We start from the raw sequence: 25802 nt of genomic DNA on the forward strand, positions 1-25802 counted from the left end.
CCATTTCTATGTGTGCTGCTACCTATCTGTCTCCATGGTAACAGACTACAAACAAATCCTGGGTAGTCTGAAGTCATTTGTTACTCATATTCGATGGGAGTCCGACTATGAGAACAGAGACCTACAAGTGCCCCGGAGTGCCCAGTGGGAATTGGATGGTAATGCACATGCCCGACTGCCACTCCATTCACTTCTACGGGACTACACAAGGCTGTCGACCCGTCAATCCCATAGAAGTGAATGGAGTATTGGCCACGCCTTCAACCAAGCACTCATTCACAAGGGGTACTCAGAAACACTTAGGGTAGGTTCACACAGGGTTTTTTGGTTCGGAACCTGAGGAGGAGGCCGCCCAGCGCTGCACCTCCCATGAGGCGACCTGAAGCGACCGCTTCAGGCGGCGCTATGCCAGGGCCTCGGGAGGGCGGCATTTTTGCTGACCTAAGCCAGTCCAGGACAAGCTGTCCTGGACTGGCTTAGCGTCACCGTGTCTGCAGCCAGACACAGGAAGCGAGCGGTGTATTGGGGCGGCCCTGCTGGACGCAGCGCTGCTCCAGCGGCCGCCCCTCACACTCAGGCAGAAAGCAGGTCCTCTCCCTGCCTGCTCTCTGCCTGCGAACGCCGCTCGCTCCACCACGCCCCCTTTCCACTCGACCCCGCCTTTTTCTTGCGACGCCCCCCTTAGCTCCACCCCTCCTCCGGGGGGGTGTGGCTTTCTGACGCCGCTTCAGGCGGCAGAAAGCTCAGGTTCACCCCTGAGGCCGCCTCAGGTTCCGGACCAAAAAATGAGTAGCTGCGACTTAATGCCAGTGCACTGCATCGGCATCCAAACACACACTCCGCTCCGGATTAGGCCCAATGAATGGGCCTAGTCAGGAGGAGGGAGTGTGTTCAGGCCGAATTGTGAGGCGAATCAGCCTGAAGAATGAGCATCTCGCTTCTTGTTCCAGGAGCCGGAACAAATGGCTCCCGGAAAAAAGACTTAAGCGGCTCCCATTGATTTCAATGGAAGCCTTCCTTTTTGGTCAGGATTTTGAGGCGGATACGGCCTCAAAATCATGACTAAAAAACCCTGTGTGAACTTACCCTCATGGATTTTTGGTTTCCAAAAACAGTTGTGGTCCCAGTGGTCAGACCCCACACAGGAAATGCAACCTATGGCTGTATTCACACAGAGTAACGCCAGGCGTTTTTTTGTGTGTTTTTTGCACATAGTGCCGCGTTAACGCGGCGCTATTTTGCGGTGGCGTTGCCCGGCGTTAACGCGGTGCTATGTGCAAAAAACACACAAAAAACGCTTGGCGTTACTCTGTGTGAATACAGCCTATGTTCTATCAGTGGTAGGTCAGTTGCAACGTGCTGGTGGGCATTGGGGAAGATTCTTATATACAGTACTCCATTCATTTATACCTCATACTGTACTCCATTTTTGTTTTTATGTGACTGTCCAGATTAAAGATGAAAAAAAAATTCAATTTTGCAGGTCTCCCACTGGCTACCAGAGTCAGCACATTCAGTGTCACTGTGTAGACTAAGACAGAATGAGCAGAGCCATCTCATTATCAGTAGATGGTAATGTAATTCATGCCAGCTCTATTATACTCTTGGAGGACTAGATAGGGCAGTATAGCGACACTATACACTATACAGTCTCCGGTATGCAGCCATCTTGTCACTACCTGGTCTCCAGTGGAGGATTCTGTACTCCATCAATTCCTGAAGACTAAGACATTCTATGACATTGCTCTGCCTATTAGTTACCATTCATTTCAGCATTCATGCACATTACCAACACAGGAAGGAAATGAGTGGCTCCAATATGGCTGCCCCCAGAAAATAAAAAAAATCTACAGGTAAAAAAAATTTAACAAATAACAAATTTTCAATTTAAACACAGAAAAAAAATTACATTTTTCATAATTTTTTTTATTTATTTTTATTATTTTTTAAACCACTTACCGGCCTTAATGTGGACATCCTGACTCCTGATTTTCCCTGAAGGGTTTTCAGCTGTGCAATAATAAGTATTATCGTGGATTAAGTTATTAAAGCTTGAAGGAGGGAAGGGGAAAATTTGGAGAGTGCCATTAGGGTGGACGTGGCGGATCCCAGGGACATCGTAGATCTCCTCGCCCGTTGCTAGGTACCATCTGAGCGTCACACGGGGGACTCCTTCTGCAGGGCAGGGTACCAAGGCCCCCGTGGTGCTAGCAAATACTACCTCTTGCAGAGATGCATTGATAAAATATAGGCTGGCGTGTAGATCTTCACTAGAAACTGAAAGACAAGAAGAGAAAATACCATAAATAGAGGTCACGACCATCTTACCACCTATACGAGGAGGATGACAATTTTCCTTGATAAGATATATTGCAAATTTTCTTATAATTACATGTACTGCTACGTTATGCAACAATAAATTATGATGACAGGTACCCTTTAAGAGGAGGCGGAGTTAGAATTCAGTTATTTTTTTGTGATTTCCTGTGTGTTTTTTTTTAATTATGACCATAAAAAACTAATGTCTACAGCTGACCACAATTTCAGCTCTGATAGTCTTCCATTTTATTGATTTTTCAGACCCTCCATACCGATTTGACAATTTAAAGGGCATCTCCGATTTGGATTTACTTTAAGTAAACGTATATAGAACGTCTTCAGAAGAAAATTACTAATATACTTCAATTGGGAAAAATGCTCCGTTTGGACATGGGGGCTACTTAAAATAGGTCATGTGACATGTTAAATGGTAAATCAATGTGGTTCCCCTTCCATCTTAATAAATTTACATTCCGGTGAACAACATTTACAGTCTGACACTTGACCCCTGACGTGAATTGAGTAGGATCTGTAATTTGTGGGGGATAAAAATGTGACCATAACAAAAAAAGACTTTTCGGTAATTGTAAGATATTGGCATTTAAAGGGGCAGGTAAGCTATCTGCCTTATCTTATCACTGGAGATGCAGAGAAGCAATGAATGACAAATTCACCTCTGCTACATCTGCATGTTCTGATGACCTCAGGACTCAGGATTGATTCCTCTACTAATCTGGCAACTACCGGTGAGTAGTTATGTGGGGGCAGCCAGCCTGGACTAATCGGGTTAATTTACTTTAGTCAGGCAATAATGACGGGTCATTAATAGATATTGACCCATACCAGATGGGCTTCAAAAAGCAGGGCTGATTTATAGCATGGCAAGTGCCTGGGAGCCACCATTCCCCCCCCCCCCCCTTGCAAGCTACTCACTACAGGCCATACACCTTATCTCCTCAGTCATCTCAAATTTAGACTTTGGATCCTGCTGCGGTATTATATAGGCACAGTATAGCGGTGTTATTTATGCTGTGTATGGCTCTATTATAGTATGATGGCACTAGATGGTAGAATTATGGCACATTTAGGACTAAGATTTGGTATTTTTAGCATTACTCTATGGTTTGTGAAAATATTTGACAATAGCTCTCTATTTCCCTTCTTCAAAAGAATTTAAAGGAACCTATCACATGAAAAAGTGTTGTACAGCATGTTATAGAGCCGGAGGAGCTGAGCAGATTGATATATAGGTTGGTGGCAAAAGACTCCATATAACATGCCATTTATCCAGTGAAATTTTTGCTTTTTCTATGATGTGAAGTCCAAGAGGCGGAGCTATCAGTGGTTGAGTGATCAGTCAATCACTGATAGCTCCGCCTCTTTGAGTTCACATCACAGAAAGAGCAGAAATTTCAGTGGATAAATGACAGTTCATACTGAATCTTTTCCCACTAAATTATATATCAATCTCTTCAGCTCCACCTGCTCTAGTACATGCCGCCTACAGAATGACTGCCATTTTTCATGTAACACATTCCCTTTAAGAGATCCACACACATTTTACCCAGCTATAAATCTTAAAGTGATGATTTTAAGAAAGAAATATAAACAACAAGTTTACTATAAGGAGAACTTAGGCCTAATTTCCACCTAATGTTAGTAGTGAGATGGAAAACATCAACAGCGCCACTCTAAACAAGAGGCCGTGTAAGGAATTGCAACACAGACCTATTCAAGTCACAAGGGACATTGTGGCCCCAGAGGCAATAGTAGAGATTCCCAGTGATTGAGGATCTACCTGATCAATACTTCGTGACTGTCTATAGAGGAAACCCTTTTAACGTCTTCAGAACCAAACCTTTTTTGGGCTTCAAGGCCACACAAGTTTTTAAATTTTTCGTCTTAAAATTACAAAATTTGAAATTTAAAATCTTAACATTACAGAAACCCCTTTAACCCCTTCAGGAACAATCGATTTTTGGACTTCAGGATCACAGAAAAAAATACATTTTTTATCTCTACATTACAAAAGGTTTTAAATTTTTGGGCATCAAAAATACCCCAGATTTTTAATTTTTCATCTCGACATTACAGAAATTATTATTTTTTAAACATTTGCATTAGAATAGAATTAGGAGGTCTTGTTTTTTGCAGGACAAGCTGCAGTTTCTACACATATTATTTTTGGCTACAGGATTTATGAGATTTCAAACCAATAAAACAAAAAATTACATAGTGAAAATAGTGAATTAAATTTGCTCGTGTCCGTGCGGACAAGTGAGAAGCACTTAACAGGTTCTTGACAATAAGCAATAACCAGCACTATAAATACCCAAAGACTGAGCGAAGGGCACCAAACATATGCGAGAAGTTGGGGTCATGCAGAAAAATAGAAACTTCAATTGATGTGCTAGTCATTTACCGAGAGTGAAGATGGGATCCTTCTAATGGATGGACACGAGGTGAAGACGTCTCAGTTATTGCAGCTTTTAGCATCTAGGAAAATGCGCTTCACATATATATGCCATGACCTATAGCCCTGTGGAGGGCTCTGTAGGGATTACGTCCTATGCTTGATGTGATATATTGTGACAAGTTTCCTGATGAAGGGCACCGGCAAATCACGCAAATCTCAGGGTAGGGGATAGACATCTTCTATAGAGTGCTCGTATGTACCAGCAGTCTATAGGAGAGTCCGAGGTCGGTCACAGGTATAGGGTATGCAGTATAAATAATTAACTGATATAGGATGGAACATGTATATTATATCTATCAACAAATTTGGAGACAATTTGGGGAATCTATAAACTCACCTACACCAGTTTTGTGACGTAGATGGATGTTAATGTGGCCGATAGTTGGCGTATGACCCTTACTTACACCAAGGATGTGTTCTGCTCCTAAAAAGTGCTCCATGTGACCGAGACCAGCCCACCCTATAGCCTATACCCATGATGGCGAACCTATGGCACGGGTGCCAGAGGTGGCACTCAGAGCCCTCTCTTTGGGCACCCATCTGTGGAACAGATTATACTGTATGGAGGCCACTGTGGAGCAAATTGTACTGTGTGGGGACCACTGTGCAGCAGATCATATGTATGGGGGCCACTGTGGAGCAGATTGTACTGTGTGGGGGCCTCTGTGGAGCAGATTGGACTGTGTGGAGGTCACAGTGGAACAGAAAGCTCTATAAAACCCCATTCGTATGACCATATTTTGCAGGTCTGTAATTGTGGATCCGCACATTAAGGTTAAATTGCTGTGTTGGTACTTTGTGATAAACTAGTGGGTTTTGGGTTGCAGTTTGGGCACTCAGTCTCTAAAAGGTTCACCTAGAACCTTCCTAGAATGGAAGGAATTTTTAAAAATCTCAACCAAAAAACACAAGTGAAGAATTTTCCATTTAGTAATAATTTTATAAGCTTGCTGATATGAGGGCACAATTTTAATATTATGTAAAAAAAATTCAGGCTGGGTGAAACGTCTTTATAATTGTATAAACCCCTGGCCAAAATCCCATTACCTGCAGCCCAACCAGCCCATAAATCCTCCCCAGCAGGGCTCCCGCTCTATAACATTCCCCCCATAGGCCTTATTATATTCGTACGGTCAGTCACTTGTCCTGTCACAAAATAATATCAGATTAGTTTGACAACACAATCTCCCTCCAGCGAAATGAGACTGCCGAACATCCTAAAAGCCTCCAACTACCCTGCCCTTAATTAACTTGCCCTTCACCGTGTACGCAGGGTTCACATTAACCTTCCTCTTGTCGAGAAACTCACTGATACTCACAAAGATAAATCGGCTAATACTAATGGTTTAATCTCTCTGTATAAGCGTTCATTATAGCATTACACCATGCTTCAATTAGCTCTAAGTACTAACAGAGCAGCGCCCCTAGTGGACAGTCAGGGCAAAAACTGCAGTAAGTAGAACATCTGAGAGGTACAACTACACTTTGTTATCACAGTGTTGTGTCTAATGTGTGACTTGTACAACTATCACTATTTTTTGGGGGGTTACTGACATATAAATTTCCAACGACAACCCATAATGGTTGACTGGAATGGATTTTTTTGGGTTGGGTCAGGTATTTGACTGCATTCAGTAGGGTTCACCCCGTATTGTTGACCCTATTTGGAAAGGCATGGAAATGCTCCAGTATTGAGTCGAGTAGCTCGATACTGGAGAATTTGTGAAATTAGTGTCAGACTGAGGTTTCACCAAGTAAATTTACAACCTCCAAAAAACCCTACAAAATAGACCATAATTCCCTTTAACTGTGGGTGTCTTCTGCTGTGCCATCATTGTATTATAGACAAGGCCCACCAGAGTAGCTGATACTCTGGTGGGACAGTCTGATACTGGGTCAAATGATTGTCCAGATGACTCAAGATGATAACTCATAATAATCTGATCCACCATCTTAAACCTGGTGCCCAATGGTGATCCCAACAGTCAGTTCACTAATAGTGAAGGAAAATACTCTGTGCAAGTTCAGATAAAGAGGAGTAAGCCTATGAGGACCAGAGATGAGTATTAAGAAGTGCAGAACTCAACATATTGTGGGCCCTTTGGAGGGATGACCTGCTTACAAATTCCGCAGGATCAATTAGGATGGGCACCATTGGCAGAATTATTAACAAGAACACACGGGAGCTCAGGGATGGACCCAGCAGCAAGTTGTCTGAAAGGAGAGGCGATTAGGGTAGCGAAGAACAAGCCAATGACAGCAAAAAGTTAAAATAATGGGCCCTACTGAGCGATATGTGGAAGCCACAGTATCAATTTAGTTGGCCAACACTGGTTGAACGATTAACCAGAAAATGCAAGTGACTCAATGTAGATCTTAAGATCTAGGGGTGAAGAGAACCACTTTGTGTAGGTTTTGGTAAGGAGGAATAAGACTACGAGGACCATTTAGTGGTAACTATCATTTGACTCATTCTAAAATTAGGGCAGGTCATTGTAGCAAACAGTTAACCATATCATGGGTCTTACTTGGGAGATGGAGCTGCTGAGTAATTTCCTCAAAATCAATCAAATTGGGCACTACTGGTGTCTCATCATAGACTTTAAGACACAATGTGGTCCAAGCAACATGTTGACTAAAGGTCCCCATATACAACATCAGATATACAAACCCCTGAGGTTACCTCTGTAAACTGGGTGAGCTGTTTGACAACAATAAGTCAAATGTATGATTGGGCCCTGGGAGGGGAAGAAACTGCATTTTTTTTGTTCATTATCAGTTAGGTTGAGCACCACTGGTGGAATGATCAACCAGAAGACCCAAGTGCATCATAGAACGTCTTGGGTTCATGGTGAATCAATAAGAAGACTGAAGTTTGTTATAGAAAACCTTGGGGCTCCTTGGTGGATCAACCAGAAGACACAAGTGCATCATAGTATGTCTTAGACTCATGGTGAATCAATCAGAAGACTGAAGTGTGCTATAGAATACCTTGTGCTCATTGGTGGATCTACCAGAAGACCTAAGTGCATCATAGTACGTCTTAGGCTCATGATGAATCAATCAGAAGACTGAAGTGTGCCATAGAACACCTTGTACTCGTTGGTGGAACTACCAGAAGACCTAAGGGCATCATATGACGTCTTGGGTTCATGGTGAATCAATCAGAAGACTGAAGTGTGTTATAGAAAACCTTGTGGCTCATTGGTGGATCAACCAGAAGACCTAAGTGCATCATAGTACGACTTAGGCTCATGGTGAATCAATCAGAAGACTGAAGTGTGCTGTAGAACACCTTGTGCTTGTTGGTGAATCAACTAGAAGACCTAAGTGCTTCATAGAACGTCTTGGGCCCCAGTGGTGAATTAAACAGACAACCTTGGGTCTTACTGTAGACCTCGAGGCCCGGTGGTGGATAGCAATGACAAAGAGGACCACTTTGTGGTGGTTCAGGCATACAACAACATACAATTCTGTTAGTTTTATTGCTCCGAACTCCTGGAATCAGCTGAATCTCAAGGGAATTACATTGTCAAGCCTCATTAAAATCAATGGCCATCTACTCTGGGAGTACTTTGCATTTTTCCAGTGCTGAGTACTTTAAACTAAGGGGAGGTGGTGCCAAGTAGAACATCTATACTATTTACTAAAATGGGCACCTACTGTTTACAACCCCTCTGGAGATACCATCAAGAGGGCCCATCAGGCCGTCTATTGTGCCATGACTAGCTTAGTGACTCTCACAGGCCTATATTCCACATATCAGCAGGTGATCCTGGTGGAGAATACCAAATATTTTTGGTGGAGGACTCGAATGGAACATGTGCACCGACTTGAACGATTTCACATCTAGAAACATGAAAAGAGCCCTTGTAGCTAATAAGGAACAAATTAGCACTTATTTAACAAAGTCACAAAACTAAGGATAAAGCGAGACAGTAAGATGGCTGTGCGGCGGAGAGCTAATCAGTTCGTCAGCGCTAATGAAGCACTTATGTCTTATCTGTTGAAATGTAGATTCCCAAAGAAAGGCTTCCTCCATAAATAAAAATGAGATGAAAGACTCCATTGTGGGGGGAAGGAAAATTGTGGGCCTTATATTCTTCAGGCTGGAAATGTAAAGCGCTGGCACTATAAGCAGGCGTCGTACAATGCAGCATATTATTGAGCTTTCTTTAGCACAGCTGCAAGGAGCGATTCCTCCCTCCCACCCGGCTGATGCGCTGTCCGTCAAAACTCTCTGAAGGAAAGCCTTCTGCATCGAGCAGCCAAACACAGAACATCTCTACGTGGGGATGAATATGCAGCGAGCCAGCTGGCCATGGCCTCCTCCATAGAGTCCTACTGTTCTGGTAGACACAGCAGCAATGTTCTTGTGAATGTTATACCCAGACCAATGTGAATATAGGAATGTGGGGTATGACTCCTGGGCCCAAATGCATAATCTGTTATGGCGGCCCCACCTACCATATGTCATCTATAATACTGGTGTCTCCTTATGTTTTAGAGAGGCCTTTGGATGCACCCTAGGTAGTAACTGTTACCTGTGCACCCGCTATAACTACACCCCTATTCACACAGTAGACCTCAAGAATTTGTAGAACATCACCACATCTAGAACAAAGTGGTCATGGCATCCAGTAAAGTTGAAAACTCGCCCACTTCGTTCTACCGTGTGTCTTGTAGACCCTTTAAATGGAATGTATAACCAATTATTTCTTTCGATTTATTAAAAATAGATGACATTTATTATTTTTTTCTGATTGTGCATACTTTTAAGTTCAATTTTCTGTGTACAATTATGGGGCGGCCATCTTCCCTGAGCTTCTTCTCTTCTCTGTTAACAGCATTTAGTGATCTGCTTTGCAACACAGTCATGGCCATAGGGAGCAATAGTCTGGACTCCCTGAGGTCTATGGGAGAGTTCTCTAGACATGTTATTAGATAAGCTGTGACATCATCTATTGTCAGTAGTGATGTAATGGAGTTATCTATAGAGGTGTTATATTTTATTGTAACCCTGACTGTGATGTAAATGTGGTGACTGCTGCAAAGATATCCCCTAAAATACATGTTTAACGTTAAAAAAATAAATACATTCTGGTGACACAATCACTTTAAGTGATCTGACCTGTAGAAGGAACCCCCTAACAATAAGCGATCAGCAGTAATCCGTGAGGGACTTCAGTATCAAGTGTTCAATTTCTCAACAGCACCACCGCAGGAGAAATGAAGTATTGCAATGACCCAATGAAGTCAATGGGATGTCCATGTAATTCTGAGTCCTCCAGACCATGAGATGCTCTTAGGAGATAGTAGTGTGGATTAATGGGGTGGCTAGTACTCAATTAACTTGGCTAGCTGACTACTTATGTAGTACATGTCAACAAGACAATGAGTTGAAGGATAAATATCTGGACAATTTTAGTTTTCCCTGGAGCCACCCCATGGATTGCCACTTGTGTATTAATATTTGAGTTGAGTACGGCCCTGTCCTTTACAACTCTTTCCTCTATTAAGACATTCTGCAATGTGCGTTGGTGGTATGGGCAGAGAATTATCTCAGCTTCCTTTCATGGGTCATATAGAAGATTCTGAACATGGGCTGCTCAATAGTCATCAAGCCAAAGGCAAGAAGACGAGTCCTCCTCTGATCTCAAATCAAAGCCGCTGTAAAAAGAGATTGTACCAGGGAAACTTCAGATGTGAAAATAATATTTTCACCTACAGGCGCAAATCTGTGATGGAGAAATATAATGAAGACAAGAATATGAAAAGGGCAGATGACATCCCATCAGCTCGAAAGAGAAAAATATCATCTCACCACACTTGTGCATATATCTGTTCCTTAATACAATTTATTAGAAAAGTAGGAAATTTTATCTTTTTATTCACCTCTTCATTAGATTTTAACAATCATAATACTGCCCCTGTATATAAGAATATAACTACTATAATACTGCCCCTATATATAAGAATATAACTACTATAATACTACTCCTATGTACAAGCATATAACTACTATAATACTACTCCTATGTACAAGCATATAACTACTATAATACTACTCCTATGTACAAGCATATAACTACTATAATACTACTCCTATGTACAAGAATACAACTACTATACTACTCCTACTATGTACAAGATTATAACTACTATAATATTACTGCCCCTATATATAATATAACTACCATAATACTGCTCCTATATATAAGAATATAACTACTATAATACTGCTCGCTATGTACAAAAATATAACTACTATAATACTATTCCTATGTACAAGAATATAACTACTATAATACTGCTCCTATGCACAAGAATATAACTACCATAATACTACTCCTATATACAAGAATATAACTACTATAATACTGCTCCTATGCACAAGAATATAACTACCATAATACTACTCCTATATACAAGAATATAACTACTATAATACTGCCCCCTATGTACAAGAAAATAACTACTATAATACTGCTCCTATATACAAGAATATAACTACTATAATACTGCTCCTATATACAAGAATATAACTACTATAATACTGCCGCCTATGTGCAAGAATATAAATACTATAATATTGCTCCTATGTGAAAGAATATAACTACTATAATACTACCTCCTATGTACTGTCTGTGGTGACCTCCATGCGGGAGAACAAATCCCACCCCATGTATGGGACCCTGATGGGACTTGGCAGCACTGTAAGTGACCGTCTGCTTCACCCCAAGTGTGAGAAGGAGCACTATCGCAGGTCCTTCCTTCCAACCGCGACCAGGCTGTATAATCTACATCAGACCAAGTGAAGATCACTCCGCACAGAGAACTAATGATTATGACTAGAGATGAGCGAGTACTGTTCGGATCAGCCAATCCGAACAGCACGCACGCATTGAAATGAATGGAAGTAGCCGGCACCCGGGGGGTTAGGCGGCCGGCGTCAAAGCGGAAGTACCAGGTGCTTCCATTCATTTCAATGCGTGCATGCTGTTCGGATCGGCTGATCCGAACAGTACTCGCTCATCTCTAATTATGACGATGACCATGAGGTCTTCCTCTTTCTCTTCCGTTTTTCCTTAGCTGCTATGGACTCCTAGTATATCTTCTCTTCTCAGCTTATGTGTGTCTACGTCTGTAATATATTACTGTGTATTATCCTGTACCTATATTACTATGCTGCTGTAACATGCTGAAATTTCCCCAATGTGGGACTATTAAAGGATTATCTTATCTTTAAAAGAACATAACTACTATAATACTACTCCTATGTACAAGAGTATAAGTACTATAATACTGCTCCTATGTACAAGAATATAAGTACTATAATACTACTTTATGTACAGGAAGATAACTACTATAATACTACTATGTACAAGAATAAAACTACTATAATACTGCTCCTATGTACAAGAACATAACTACTATAATACTACTCCTATGTACAAGAATATAACTACTATAATACTACCTCCTATGTACAAGAATATAACTACTATAATACTGCCCCTATATACAAGAATATAACTACTATAATACTGCCGCCTATGTGCAAGAATATAACTACTATAATACTGCTCCTATGTACAAGAATATAACTACTATAATACTGCTCCTATGTACAAGAATATAACTACTATAATACTGCTCCTATGTACAAGAATATAACTACTATAATACTGCTCCCTATGTACAAGAAAATAACTACTATAATACTGCTCCTATGTACAAGAATATAACTACTATAATACTGCCCCTATATACAAGAATATAACTACTATAATACTGCCGCCTATGTGCAAGAATATAACTACTATAATACTACTCCTATGTACAAGAATATAACTACTATAATACTACTCCTATGTACAAGAATATAACTACTATAATACTACTCTATGTACAAGAATATAACTACTATAATACTACCTCCTATGTACAAGAATATAACTATTATAATACTGCTCCTATGTACAAGAATATAACTGCTATAATACTACTCCTATGTACAAGAATATAACTACTATAATACTGCCCCTATATACAAGAATATAACTACTATAATACTGCCACCTATGTGCAAGAATATAACTACTATAATACTGCTCCTATGTTTAAGAATTTAACTACTATAATACTGCCACCTATGTGCAAGAATATAACTACTATAATACTGCTCCTATGTTTAAGAATTTAACTACTATAATACTGCTCCTATGTACAAGAATATAACTACTATAGTACTGCTCCTATGTACAAGAATATAACTACTATAATACTGCTCCTATGTACAAGAATATAACTACTATAATACTGCTCCCTATGTACAAGAAAATAACTACTATAATACTGCTCTTATGTACAAGAATATAACTACTATAATACTGCCCCTGTATACAAGAATATAACTACTATAATACTGCCCCTATATACAAGAATATAACTACTATAATACTGCTCCTATGTACAAGAATATACAGTAACTACTATAATACTGCCCCTATATACAAGAATATAACTACTATAATACTGCCGCCTATGTGCAAGAATATAACTACTATAATACTGCTCCTATGTTTAAGAATTTAACTACTATAATACTGCTCCTATGTACAAGAATATAACTACTATAGTACTGCTCCTATGTACAAGAATATAACTACTATAATACTGCCCCCTAAGTACAAGACTATAACTCCTATAATACTGACTCCTATGTACAAGTATATAACTACTATAATACTACTCCTATGTATAAAAATATAACTACTATAATACTGCTCCTATGTACAAGAATATAACTACTATAATACTGCTCCTATATACAAGAATATAACTACTATAACGCTGCTCATATATACAAGAATATAACTACTTTAATACTGCTCCTATGTACAAGAATATAAGTACTATAATACTGCTCCTATGTACAAGAATATAACTACTATAATACTGCTCCTATGTACAAGAATATAACTACTATAATACTACTCCTATGTTCAAGAGTATTACTACTATAATACTACTCCTATATACAAGAATATAACTACTATAATACTGCTCCTATGTACAAGAATATAACTACTATAATACTGTTCCTATGTACAAGAATATAACTACTATAATACTGCTCCTATGTACAAGAATATAACTACTATAATACTGCTCCTATGTACAAGAATATAACTACTATAATACTACTCCTATGTACAAGAATATAACTACTATAATACTGCTCCTTTGTACAAGAATATAACTACTATAATACTGCCCCTATATACAAGAATATAACTACTATAATACTGCCGCCTATGTGCAAGAATATAACTATTATAATACTACTCCTATGTACAAGAATATAACTACTATAATACTGCTCCTATGTACAAGAATATAACTACTATGATACTGCTCCCTATGTACAAGAAAATAACTACTATAATACTGCTCCTATGTACAAGAATATAACTACTATAATACTGCCCCTATATACAAGAATATAACTACTATAATACTGCCGCCTATGTGCAAGAATATAACTACTATAATACTGCTCCTATGTTTAAGAATTTAACTACTATAATACTGCTCCTATGTACAAGAATATAACTACTATAGTACTGCTCCTATGTACAAGAATATAACTACTATAATACTGCCCCCTAAGTACAAGAATATAACTCCTATAATACTGACTCCTATGTACAAGTATATAACTACTATAATACTACTCCTATGTATAAAAATATAACTACTAGAGATGAGCGAACAGTGTTCTATCGAACTCATGTTCGATCGGATATTAGGCTGTTCGGCATGTTCGAATCGAATCGAACACCGCGTGGTAAAGTGCGCCATTACTCGATTCCCCTCCCACCTTCCCTGGCGCCTTTTTTGCTCCAATAACAGCGCTGGGTAGGTGGGACAGGAACTACGACACCGGTGACGTTGAAAAAAGTAGGCAAAACCCATTGGCTGCCGAAAACATGTGACCTCTAATTTAAAAGAACAGCGACGCCCAGCTTCGCGTCATTCTGAGCTTGCAATTCACCGAGGACGGAGGTTTCCGTCCAGCTAGCTAGGGCTTAGATTCTGGGTAGGCAGGGACAGGCTAGGATAGGAAGGAGAAGACAACCAACAGCTCTTGTAAGAGCTAAATTCCAGGGAGAAGCTTGTCAGTGTAACGTGGCACTGACGGGCTCAATCGCCGCAACCCAGCTTTCCCAGGATCCTGAATGGAATACACTGTCAGTGTATTCCCGTATACCCGATATATACCCCGATACCCGTTCCAACGGTGTGCCCCCCCACCTTCACCCCAGAAATACCCTGCAAGTCCCCTAGCAATAGAATTGGGGCTATATACACCCACAATTTTTACTACTGGTATACAGTGCCATTGTCTGACTGGGAATTCAAAGAATATATTGGGAATACAAATACCCTCATTTCTTGCTACTGCCATATAGTGCCAGTGTCTGACTGGGAATTCAAAGAATATATTGGGGTTACGTGCACCCACAATTTTTACTACTGGTATACAGTGCCATTGTCTGACTGGGAATTCAAAGAGTATATTGGGAATACAAATACCCTCATTTCTTGCTACTGCCATATAGTGCCAGTTTCTGACTGGGAATTCAAAGAATATATTGGGGTTACGTGCACCCACAATTTTTACTACTGGTATACAGTGCCATTGTCTGACTGGGAATTCAAAGAATATATTGGGAATACAAATACCCTCATTTCTTGCTACTGCCATATAGTGCCAGTTTCTGACTGGTAATTCAAAGAATATATTGGGGTTACGTGCACCCACAATTTTTACTACTGGTATACAGTGCCATTGTCTGACTGGGAATTCAAAGAGTATATTGGGAATACAAATACCCTCATTTCTTGCTACTGCCATATAGTGCCAGTTTCTGACTGGGAATTCAAAGAATATATTGGGGTTACGTGCACCCACAATTTTTACTACTGGTATACAGTGCCATTGTCTGACTGGGAATTCAAAGAATATATTGGGGTTATAAATACCCTCATTTCTTGCTACTGCCATATAGTGCCAGTTTCTGACTGGTAATTCAAAGAATATATTGGGGTTACGTGCACCCACAATTTTTACTACTGGTATACAGTGCCATTGTCTGACTGGGAATTCAAAGAATATATTGGGAATACAAATACCCTCATTTCTTGCTACTGCCATATAGTGCCAGTGTCTGACTGGGAATTCAAAGAATATATTGGGGTTACGTGCACCCACAATTTTTACTACTGGTATACAGTGCCATTGTCTGACTGGGAATTCAAAGAATATATTGGGTTTACAAATACCCTCATTTCTTGCTACTGCCATATAGTGCCAGTTTCTGACTGGGAATTCAAAGAATATATTGGGGTTACGTGCACCCACAATTTTTACTACTGGTATACAGTGCCATTGTCTGACTGGGAATTCAAAGAATATATTGGGGTTATAAATACCCTCATTTCTTGCTACTGCCATATAGTGCCAGTTTCTGACTGGTAATTCAAAGAATATATTGGGGTTACGTGCACCCACAATTTTTACTACTGGTATACAGTGCCATTGTCTGACTGGGAATTCAAAGAGTATATTGGGAATACAAATACCCTCATTTCTTGCTACTGCCATATAGTGCCAGTTTCTGACTGGGAATTCAAAGAATATATTGGGGTTACGTGCACCCACAATTTTTACTACTGGTATACAGTGCCAATTTCTAACTAGGAATTCAAAATGCGCAAGGCTCCCGGAAAGGGACGTGGACGAGGCCGTGGGGAGGTCGGGGGAATGGTTCTGGGGAGCAAGGTAGCAGTGAAGCCACAGGGCGTCCCGTGCCTACTCCTGTGGGGCAGCAAGCATTGCGCCACTCCACAGTGCCAGGGTTGCTTGCCACATTAACTAAACTGCAGGGTACAAACCTTAGTAGGCCCGAGAACCAGGAACAGGTCTTGCAATGGCTGTCAGAGAACGCTTACAGCACATTGTCCAGCAGCCAGTCAGACTCTGCCTCCTCTCCTCCTATTACCCAACAGTCTTGTCTTCCTTCCTCCCAAAATTCCGAAGCTTTACAGAACAATAACCCAAACTGTCCCTGCTCCCCAGAGCTGTTCTCCGCTCCTTTCATTGTCCCTCAACCTGCCTCTCCACGTCACGATTCCACGAACCTAACAGAGGAGCATCTGTGTCCAGATGCTCAAACACTAGAGTCTCCTCCATCTCCGTTCGATTTGGTGGTGGATGACCAGCAACCCACCCTCATCGACGATGATGTGACGCAGTTGCCGTCAGGGCATCCAGTTGACCGGCGCATTGTGCGGGAGGAGGAGATGAGACAGGAGTTGGAAGAGGAAGTGGTGGATGATGAGGACACTGACCCGACCTGGACAGGGGGGATGTCAAGCGGGGAAAGTAGTGTGGATGTTGAGGCAGGTGCAGCACCAAAAAGGGTAGCTAGAGGCAGAGGCAGAGGTCAGCAGCTTAGGCGAAGCCAGGCCACACCCGGAATCTCCCAAGATGTTCCAGTTCGTACCCAGCCCCGAAAAACTCCCACCTCGAGGGCACGTTTCTCGAAGGTGTGGAGTTTTTTCAAGGAATGTGCCGAGGACAGATATAGTGTTGTCTGCACAATTTGCCTCTCGAAATTGATTAGGGGCTCTGAGAAGAGCAACCTGTCCACCACTTCAATGCGCCGTCATTTGGAATCCAAGCACTGGAATCAGTGGCAGGCAGCAACGGCAGGACAAAGGCCGCCTGCCGTTCACGCCACTGCCACTGCCTCTGCCTCTGCCTCTGCCACTGCCACTGCTGACTGTGCTGGCGATGCACTCCAGAGGACGAGCCAGGACACCACTTCATCTGCCTCCGCCACTTTGTTGACTTCTACCTCATCCTCCCCTGGTCCTGTCTTATCTCCTTCTCCTGCACCATCAAAGGCACCATCAGGCGTTTCTTTACAACAACCCACCATCTCTCAGACATTGGAGCGGCGGCAGAAATACACTGCTAACCACCCACACGCGCAAGCCTTGAACGCCAACATCGCTAAACTGCTGGCCCAGGAGATGTTGGCGTTCCGGCTTGTTGAAACTCCCACCTTCCTGGACCTGATGGCAACTGCGGCACCTCGCTATGCCGTCCCTAGCCGTCACTACTTCTCCCGGTGTGCCGTCCCCGCCTTGCACCAGCACGTGTCACTCAACATCAGGCGGGCCCTTAGTTCCGCGCTTTGCACAAAGGTCCACTTGACCACCGACGCGTGGACAAGTGCATGCGGACAGGGACGCTACATTTCACTGACGGCACACTGGGTGAATGTAGTTGAGGCTGGGACTGCTTCCCAAACTGGCCCGGTGTACCTCGTCTCCCCGCCTAACATTCCTGGCAGGGACACGAGAAGAACACCCCCCTCCTCCTCCTCCTCTACCGCCTCCTCCTCCGCCACCGCCTCCTCCTCCGCCACCGCCTCCTCCTCCGCTGTTAGATTGACCCCAGCTACGAGTTGGAAACGTTGCAGCACTGGCGTTGGTAGACGTCAGCAGGCTGTGCTGAAGCTGATCAGCTTGGGGGACAGACAGCACACTGCCTCCGAGGTGAGGGATGCCCTCCTCGATGAGACGGCAATATGGTTTGAGCCGCTGCACCTGGGCCCAGGCATGGTCGTTTGTGATAACGGCCGGAACCTGGTAGCAGCTCTGGAGCTTGCCGGACTCCAACATGTTCCATGCCTGGCCCACGTCTTCAACCTAGTGGTGCAACGTTTCCTAAAGAGCTACCCCAATGTTCCAGAGCTACTGGTGAAAGTGCGGCGCATGTGCGCCCACTTTCGCAAGTCGACAGTAGCCGCTGCTAGCTTAAAATCTCTCCAGCAACGCCTGCATGTGCCACAACACCGGCTTTTGTGCGACGTCCCCACACGCTGGAACTCAACGTTTCAGATGTTGAATAGAGTGGTTGAGCAGCAGAGACCTTTGATGGAATACCAGCTACAAAACCCTAGGGTGCCACAAAGTCAGCTGCCTCAGTTTCACATCCATGAGTGGCCATGGATGAGAGACCTTTGTGACATCCTACGGGTCTTTGAGGAGTCCACAAGGAGGGTGAGCTCTGAGGATGCGATGGTGAGCCTTACAATCCCGCTCTTGTGTGTTCTGAGAGAATCCCTGATTGACATCAGGGATAACTCAGATCACACAGAGGAGTCAGGGATAGCATCCGATCCGTCACAGCTGGAGAGTAGGTCCACACATCTGTCCGCTTCACTGCGTTTAATGGAGGAGGAGGAGGAGGAGGAGGAGGAGGAAGAAGAGTTGTCCGATGATGTGATGGTGATACAGGAGGCTTCCGGGCAACTTCGAATCGTCCCATTGTTGCAGCGCGGATGGGTAGACATGGAGGATGAGGAGGAAATGGAGATTGAACTTTCCGGTGGGGCCAGAGGAGTCATGCCAACTAACACTGTGGCAGACATGGCTGAGTTCATGTTGGGGTGCTTTACAACCGACAAGCGTATTGTCAAAATCATGGAGGACAACCAGTACTGGATCTTTGCTATCCTTGACCCCCGGTATAAAAACAACATCTCGTCTTTTATTCCGGTAGAGGGGAGGGCCAATCGCATCAATGCTTGCCACAGGCAATTGGTGCAGAATATGATGGAGATGTTTCCAGCATGTGACGTTGGCGGCAGGGAGGGCAGTTCCTCCAGTAGGCAACCAAGTTCTCACCGGTCCACACAAACGAGGGGCACACTGTCTAAGGTCTGGGACACCTTGATGGCACCCCCTCGCCAAAGTGCCGCCACGGAGGGTCCTAGTGTCACCAGGCGTGAGAAGTATAGGCGCATGTTGCGGGAATACCTTTCCGACCACAGCCCTGTCCTCTCCGACCCCTCTGCGCCCTACACGTATTGGGTGTCGAAGTTGGACCTGTGGCTTGAACTTGCCCTATATGCCTTGGAGGTGCTGTCCTGTCCTGCCGCCAGCGTCCTATCTGAGAGGGTGTTCAGTGCAGCCGGTGGCATCATCACTGACAAGCGCACCCGTCTGTCAGCTGAGAGTGCCGACCGGCTCACTTTGATAAAAATGAACCACCACTGGGTAGAGCCGTCATTTTTGTGCCCACCTGTGTAAAGCACCCCAACATGAAACTCCATGTCTGTACTCAACCTCTCCAATTCCTCCGCATCCTCATACTCATCCACCATAAGCGTTGCACAATTCTGCTAATACTAGGCTCCCTCCACCCTGATTTCCCCCAACTCTGCTGGTTAGAGGCTCCCTCCACCCTGATTTCCACCAACTCTGCTGGTTAGAGGCTCCCTCCACCATGAATTTGCCCAAACTGGGCTGTTTAGAGGCTCCCTCCACCATGAATTGGTCCAAACTGGGGTTTTTAGAGGCTCCCTCCACCATGAATTGGTCCAAACTGGGCTGGTTAGAGGCTCCCTCCACCATGAATTTCCCAAAACTTGGCTGTTTAGAGGCTCCCTCCACCATTAATTGGTCCAAACTGGGCTGGTTAGAGGCTCCCTCCACCATGAATTTGCCCAAACTGGGGTGGTTAGAGGCTCCCTCCACCATTAATTGGTCCAAACTGGGCTGGTTAGAGGCTCCCTCCACAATTAATTGGTCCAAACTGGGCTAATTAGAGGCTCCCTCCACCATGAATTGGTCCAAACTGGGCTGGTTAGAGGCTCCCTCCACCATGAATTGGTCCAAACTGGGGTGGTTAGAGGCTCCCTCCACCATTAATTGGTCCAAACTGGGCAGGTTAGAGGCTCCCTCCACCATTAATTGGTCCAAACTGGGGTGGTTAGAGGCTCCCTCCACCATTAATTGGTCCAAACTGGGCTGGTTAGAGGCTCCCTCCACAATTAATTGGTCCAAACTGGGCTAATTAGAGGCTCCCTCCACCATGAATTTGCCCAAACTGGGCTGGTTAGAGGCTCCCTCCACCATGAATTGGTCCAAACTGGGGTTTTTAGAGGCTCCCTCCACCATGAATTGGTCCAAACTTGGCTGTTTAGAGGCTCCCTCCACCATGAATTGGTCCAAACTGGGGTGGTTAGAGGCTCCCTCCACCATTAATTGGTCCAAACTGGGCTGGTTAGAGGCTCCCTCCACCATGAATTTCCCAAAACTTGGCTGTTTAGAGGCTCCCTCCACCATTAATTGGTCCAAACTGGGCTGGTTAGAGGCTCCCTCCACCATGAATTGGTCCAAACTGGGGTGGTTAGAGGCTCCCTCCACCATTAATTGGTCCAAACTGGGCTGGTTAGAGGCTCCCTCCACCATGAATTTCCCAAAACTTGGCTGTTTAGAGGCTCCCTCCACCATTAATTGGTCCAAACTGGGCTGGTTAGAGGCTCCCTCCACCATGAATTTGCCCAAACTGGGCTGTTTAGAGGCTCCCTCCACCATGAATTTGCCCAAACTGGGCTGTTTAGAGGCTCCCTCCACCATGAATTGGTCCAAACTGGGCTGGTTAGAGGCTCCCTCCACCATGAATTTCCCAAAACTTGGCTGTTTAGAGGCTCCCTCCACCATTAATTGGTCCAAACTGGGCTGGTTAGAGGCTCCCTCCACCATGAATTTGCCCAAACTGGGGTGGTTAGAGGCTCCCTCCACCATTAATTGGTCCAAACTGGGGTGGTTAGAGGCTCCCTCCACCATTAATTGGTCCAAACTGGGCTGGTTAGAGGCTCCCTCCACAATTAATTGGTCCAAACTGGGCTAATTAGAGGCTCCCTCCACCATGAATTGGTCCAAACTGGGTTTTTTAGAGGCTCCCTCCACCATGAATTTGCCCAAACTGGGCTGTTTAGAGGCTCCCTCCACCATGAATTGGTCCAAACTGGGCTGGTTAGAGGCTCCCTCCACCATGAATTGGTCCAAACTGGGCTGGTTAGAGGCTCCCTCCACCATGAATTGGTCCAAACTGGGCTGGTTAGAGGCTCCCTCCACCATGAATTGGTCCAAACTGGGCTGGTTAGAGGCTCCCTCCACCATGAATTTGCCCAAACTGGGCTGTTTAGAGGCTCCCTCCACCATGAATTTGCCCAAACTGGGCTGGTTAGAGGCTCCCTCCACCATTAATTGGTCCAAACGGGTTTTTAGAGGCTCCCTTCACCATGAATTGGTCCAAACTTGGCTGTTTAGAGGCTCCCTCCACCATGAATTGGTCCAAACTGGGGTGGTTAGAGGCTCCCTCCACCATGAATTTGCCCAAACTGGGCTGTTTAGAGGCTCCCTCCACCATGAATTGGTCCAAACTGGGTTTTTTAGAGGCTCCCTCCACCATGAATTGGTCCAAACTGGGCTGGTTAGAGGCTCCCTCCACCATGAATTGGTCCAAACTGGGGTGGTTAGAGGCTCCCTCCACCATTAATTGGTCCAAACTGGGGTGGTTAGAGGCTCCCTCCACCATTAATTGGTCCAAACTGGGCTAATTAGAGGCTCCCTCCACCATGAATTGGTCCAAACTGGGTTTTTTAGAGGCTCCCTCCACCATGAATTTGCCCAAACTGGGCTGTTTAGAGGCTCCCTCCACCATGAATTGGTCCAAACTGGGCTGGTTAGAGGCTCCCTCCACCATGAATTGGTCCAAACTGGGCTGGTTAGAGGCTCCCTCCACCATGAATTGGTCCAAACTGGGCTGGTTAGAGGCTCCCTCCACCATGAATTTGCCCAAACTGGGCTGTTTAGAGGCTCCCTCCACCATGAATTTGCCCAAACTGGGCTGGTTAGAGGCTCCCTCCACCATGAATTTGCCCACACTGGGCTGGTTAGAGGCTCCCTCCACCATGAATTTCCCAAAACTTGGCTGTTTAGAGGCTCCCTCCACCATTAATTGGTCCAAATTGGGCTGGTTAGAGGCTCCCTCCACCATTAATTGGTCCAAACTGGGCTGGTTAGAGGCTCCCTCCACCATGAATTTGCCCAAACTGGGCTGTTTAGAGGCTCCCTCCACCATGAATTTGCCCAAACTGGGCTGTTTAGAGGCTCCCTCCACCATGAATTGGTCCAAACTGGGCTGGTTAGAGGCTCCCTCCACCATGAATTTCCCAAAACTTGGCTGTTTAGAGGCTCCCTCCACCATTAATTGGTCCAAACTGGGCTGGTTAGAGGCTCCCTCCACCATGAATTTGCCCAAACTGGGGTGGTTAGAGGCTCCCTCCACCATTAATTGGTCCAAACTGGGGTGGTTAGAGGCTCCCTCCACCATTAATTGGTCCAAACTGGGCTGGTTAGAGGCTCCCTCCACAATTAATTGGTCCAAACTGGGCTAATTAGAGGCTCCCTCCACCATGAATTGGTCCAAACTGGGTTTTTTAGAGGCTCCCTCCACCATGAATTTGCCCAAACTGGGCTGTTTAGAGGCTCCCTCCACCATGAATTGGTCCAAACTGGGCTGGTTAGAGGCTCCCTCCACCATGAATTGGTCCAAACTGGGCTGGTTAGAGGCTCCCTCCACCATGAATTGGTCCAAACTGGGCTGGTTAGAGGCTCCCTCCACCATGAATTGGTCCAAACTGGGCTGGTTAGAGGCTCCCTCCACCATGAATTTGCCCAAACTGGGCTGTTTAGAGGCTCCCTCCACCATGAATTTGCCCAAACTGGGCTGGTTAGAGGCTCCCTCCACCATGAATTGGTCCAAACGGGTTTTTAGAGGCTCCCTTCACCATGAATTGGTCCAAACTTGGCTGTTTAGAGGCTCCCTCCACCATGAATTGGTCCAAACTGGGGTGGTTAGAGGCTCCCTCCACCATGAATTTGCCCAAACTGGGCTGTTTAGAGGCTCCCTCCACCATAAATTGGTCCAAACTGGGTTTTTTAGAGGCTCCCTCCACCATGAATTGGTCCAAACTGGGCTGGTTAGAGGCTCCCTCCACCATGAATTGGTCCAAACTGGGGTGGTTAGAGGCTCCCTCCACCATTAATTGGTCCAAACTGGGGTGGTTAGAGGCTCCCTCCACCATTAATTGGTCCAAACTGGGCTAATTAGAGGCTCCCTCCACCATGAATTGGTCCAAACTGGGTTTTTTAGAGGCTCCCTCCACCATGAATTTGCCCAAACTGGGCTGTTTAGAGGCTCCCTCCACCATGAATTGGTCCAAACTGGGCTGGTTAGAGGCTCCCTCCACCATGATTTGGTCCAAACTGGGCTGGTTAGAGGCTCCCTCCACCATGAATTGGTCCAAACTGGGCTGGTTAGAGGCTCCCTCCACCATGAATTTGCCCAAACTGGGCTGTTTAGAGGCTCCCTCCACCATGAATTTGCCCAAACTGGGCTGGTTAGAGGCTCCCTCCACCATGAATTTGCCCACACTGGGCTGGTTAGAGGCTCCCTCCACCATGAATTTCCCAAAACTTGGCTGTTTAGAGGCTCCCTCCACCATTAATTGGTCCAAATTGGGCTGGTTAGAGGCTCCCTCCACCATGAATTGGTCCAAACTTGGCTGTTTAGAGGCTCCCTCCACCATTAATTGGTCCAAACTGGGCTGGTTAGAGGCTCCCTCCACCATGAATTTCCCAAAACTTGGCTGTTTAGAGGCTCCCTCCACCATTAATTGGTCCAAACTGGGCTGGTTAGAGGCTCCCTCCACCATGAATTTGCCCAAACTGGGCTGTTTAGAGGCTCCCTCCACCATGAATTTGCCCAAACTGGGCTGGTTAGAGGCTCCCTCCACCATGAATTGGTCCAAACTGGGCTGGTTAGAGGCTCCCTCCACCATTAATTGGCCCAAACTGGGCTGTTTAGAGGCTCCCTCCACCATGAATTTGCCCAAACTGGGCTGTTTAGAGGCTCCCTCCACCATGAATTGGTCCAAACTGGGCTGGTTAGAGGCTCCCTCCACCATGAATTGGTCCAAACTGGGCTGGTTAGAGGCTCCCTCCACCATGAATTGGTCCAAACTGGGCTGGTTAGAGGCTCCCTCCACCATGAATTGGTCCAAACTGGGCTGGTTAGAGGCTCCCTCCACCATGAATTTGCCCAAACTGGGCTGTTTAGAGGCTCCCTCCACCATGAATTTGCCCAAACTGGGCTGGTTAGAGGCTCCCTCCACCATGAATTGGTCCAAACGGGTTTTTAGAGGCTCCCTTCACCATGAATTGGTCCAAACTTGGCTGTTTAGAGGCTCCCTCCACCATGAATTGGTCCAAACTGGGGTGGTTAGAGGCTCCCTCCACCATGAATTTGCCCAAACTGGGCTGTTTAGAGGCTCCCTCCACCATGAATTGGTCCAAACTGGGTTTTTTAGAGGCTCCCTCCACCATGAATTGGTCCAAACTGGGCTGGTTAGAGGCTCCCTCCACCATGAATTGGTCCAAACTGGGGTGGTTAGAGGCTCCCTCCACCATTAATTGGTCCAAACTGGGGTGGTTAGAGGCTCCCTCCACCATTAATTGGTCCAAACTGGGCTAATTAGATGCTCCCTCCACCATGAATTGGTCCAAACTGGGTTTTTTAGAGGCTCCCTCCACCATGAATTTGCCCAAACTGGGCTGTTTAGAGGCTCCCTCCACCATGAATTGGTCCAAACTGGGCTGGTTAGAGGCTCCCTCCACCATGAATTGGTCCAAACTGGGCTGGTTAGAGGCTCCCTCCACCATGAATTGGTCCAAACTGGGCTGGTTAGAGGCTCCCTCCACCATGAATTTGCCCAAACTGGGCTGTTTAGAGGCTCCCTCCACCATGAATTTGCCCAAACTGGGCTGGTTAGAGGCTCCCTCCACCATGAATTTGCCCACACTGGGCTGGTTAGAGGCTCCCTCCACCATGAATTTCCCAAAACTTGGCTGTTTAGAGGCTCCCTCCACCATTAATTGGTCCAAATTGGGCTGGTTAGAGGCTCCCTCCACCATGAATTGGTCCAAACTTGGCTGTTTAGAGGCTCCCTCCACCATTAATTGGTCCAAACTGGGCTGGTTAGAGGCTCCCTCCACCATGAATTTCCCAAAA

General features: G+C 44.8%; 1 protein-coding gene across 4 annotated transcripts in view; it reads right to left on the minus strand.

Annotated features, from left to right (window-relative positions):
* The window catches only part of DSCAM (DS cell adhesion molecule), a 338268-nt gene that overhangs the window by 255348 nt on the left and 57118 nt on the right, over positions 1 to 25802 (minus strand). For 2 of the 4 annotated variants that reach the window (XM_075263534.1, XM_075263536.1), the window contains exon 2: positions 1960 to 2277. In XM_075263534.1, the coding sequence (XP_075119635.1) occupies positions 1960 to 2277 (318 nt within the window). Of the gene's footprint in view, positions 1 to 1959; positions 2324 to 25802 lie in introns of those variants that run through there. The other 2 variants (XM_075263535.1, XM_075263532.1) reach the window with 1 other exon arrangement.

This window comes from Leptodactylus fuscus, chromosome 2 (genome assembly GCF_031893055.1).
Source record: "Leptodactylus fuscus isolate aLepFus1 chromosome 2, aLepFus1.hap2, whole genome shotgun sequence".
NCBI classification, from domain to species: domain Eukaryota; kingdom Metazoa; phylum Chordata; class Amphibia; order Anura; family Leptodactylidae; genus Leptodactylus; species Leptodactylus fuscus.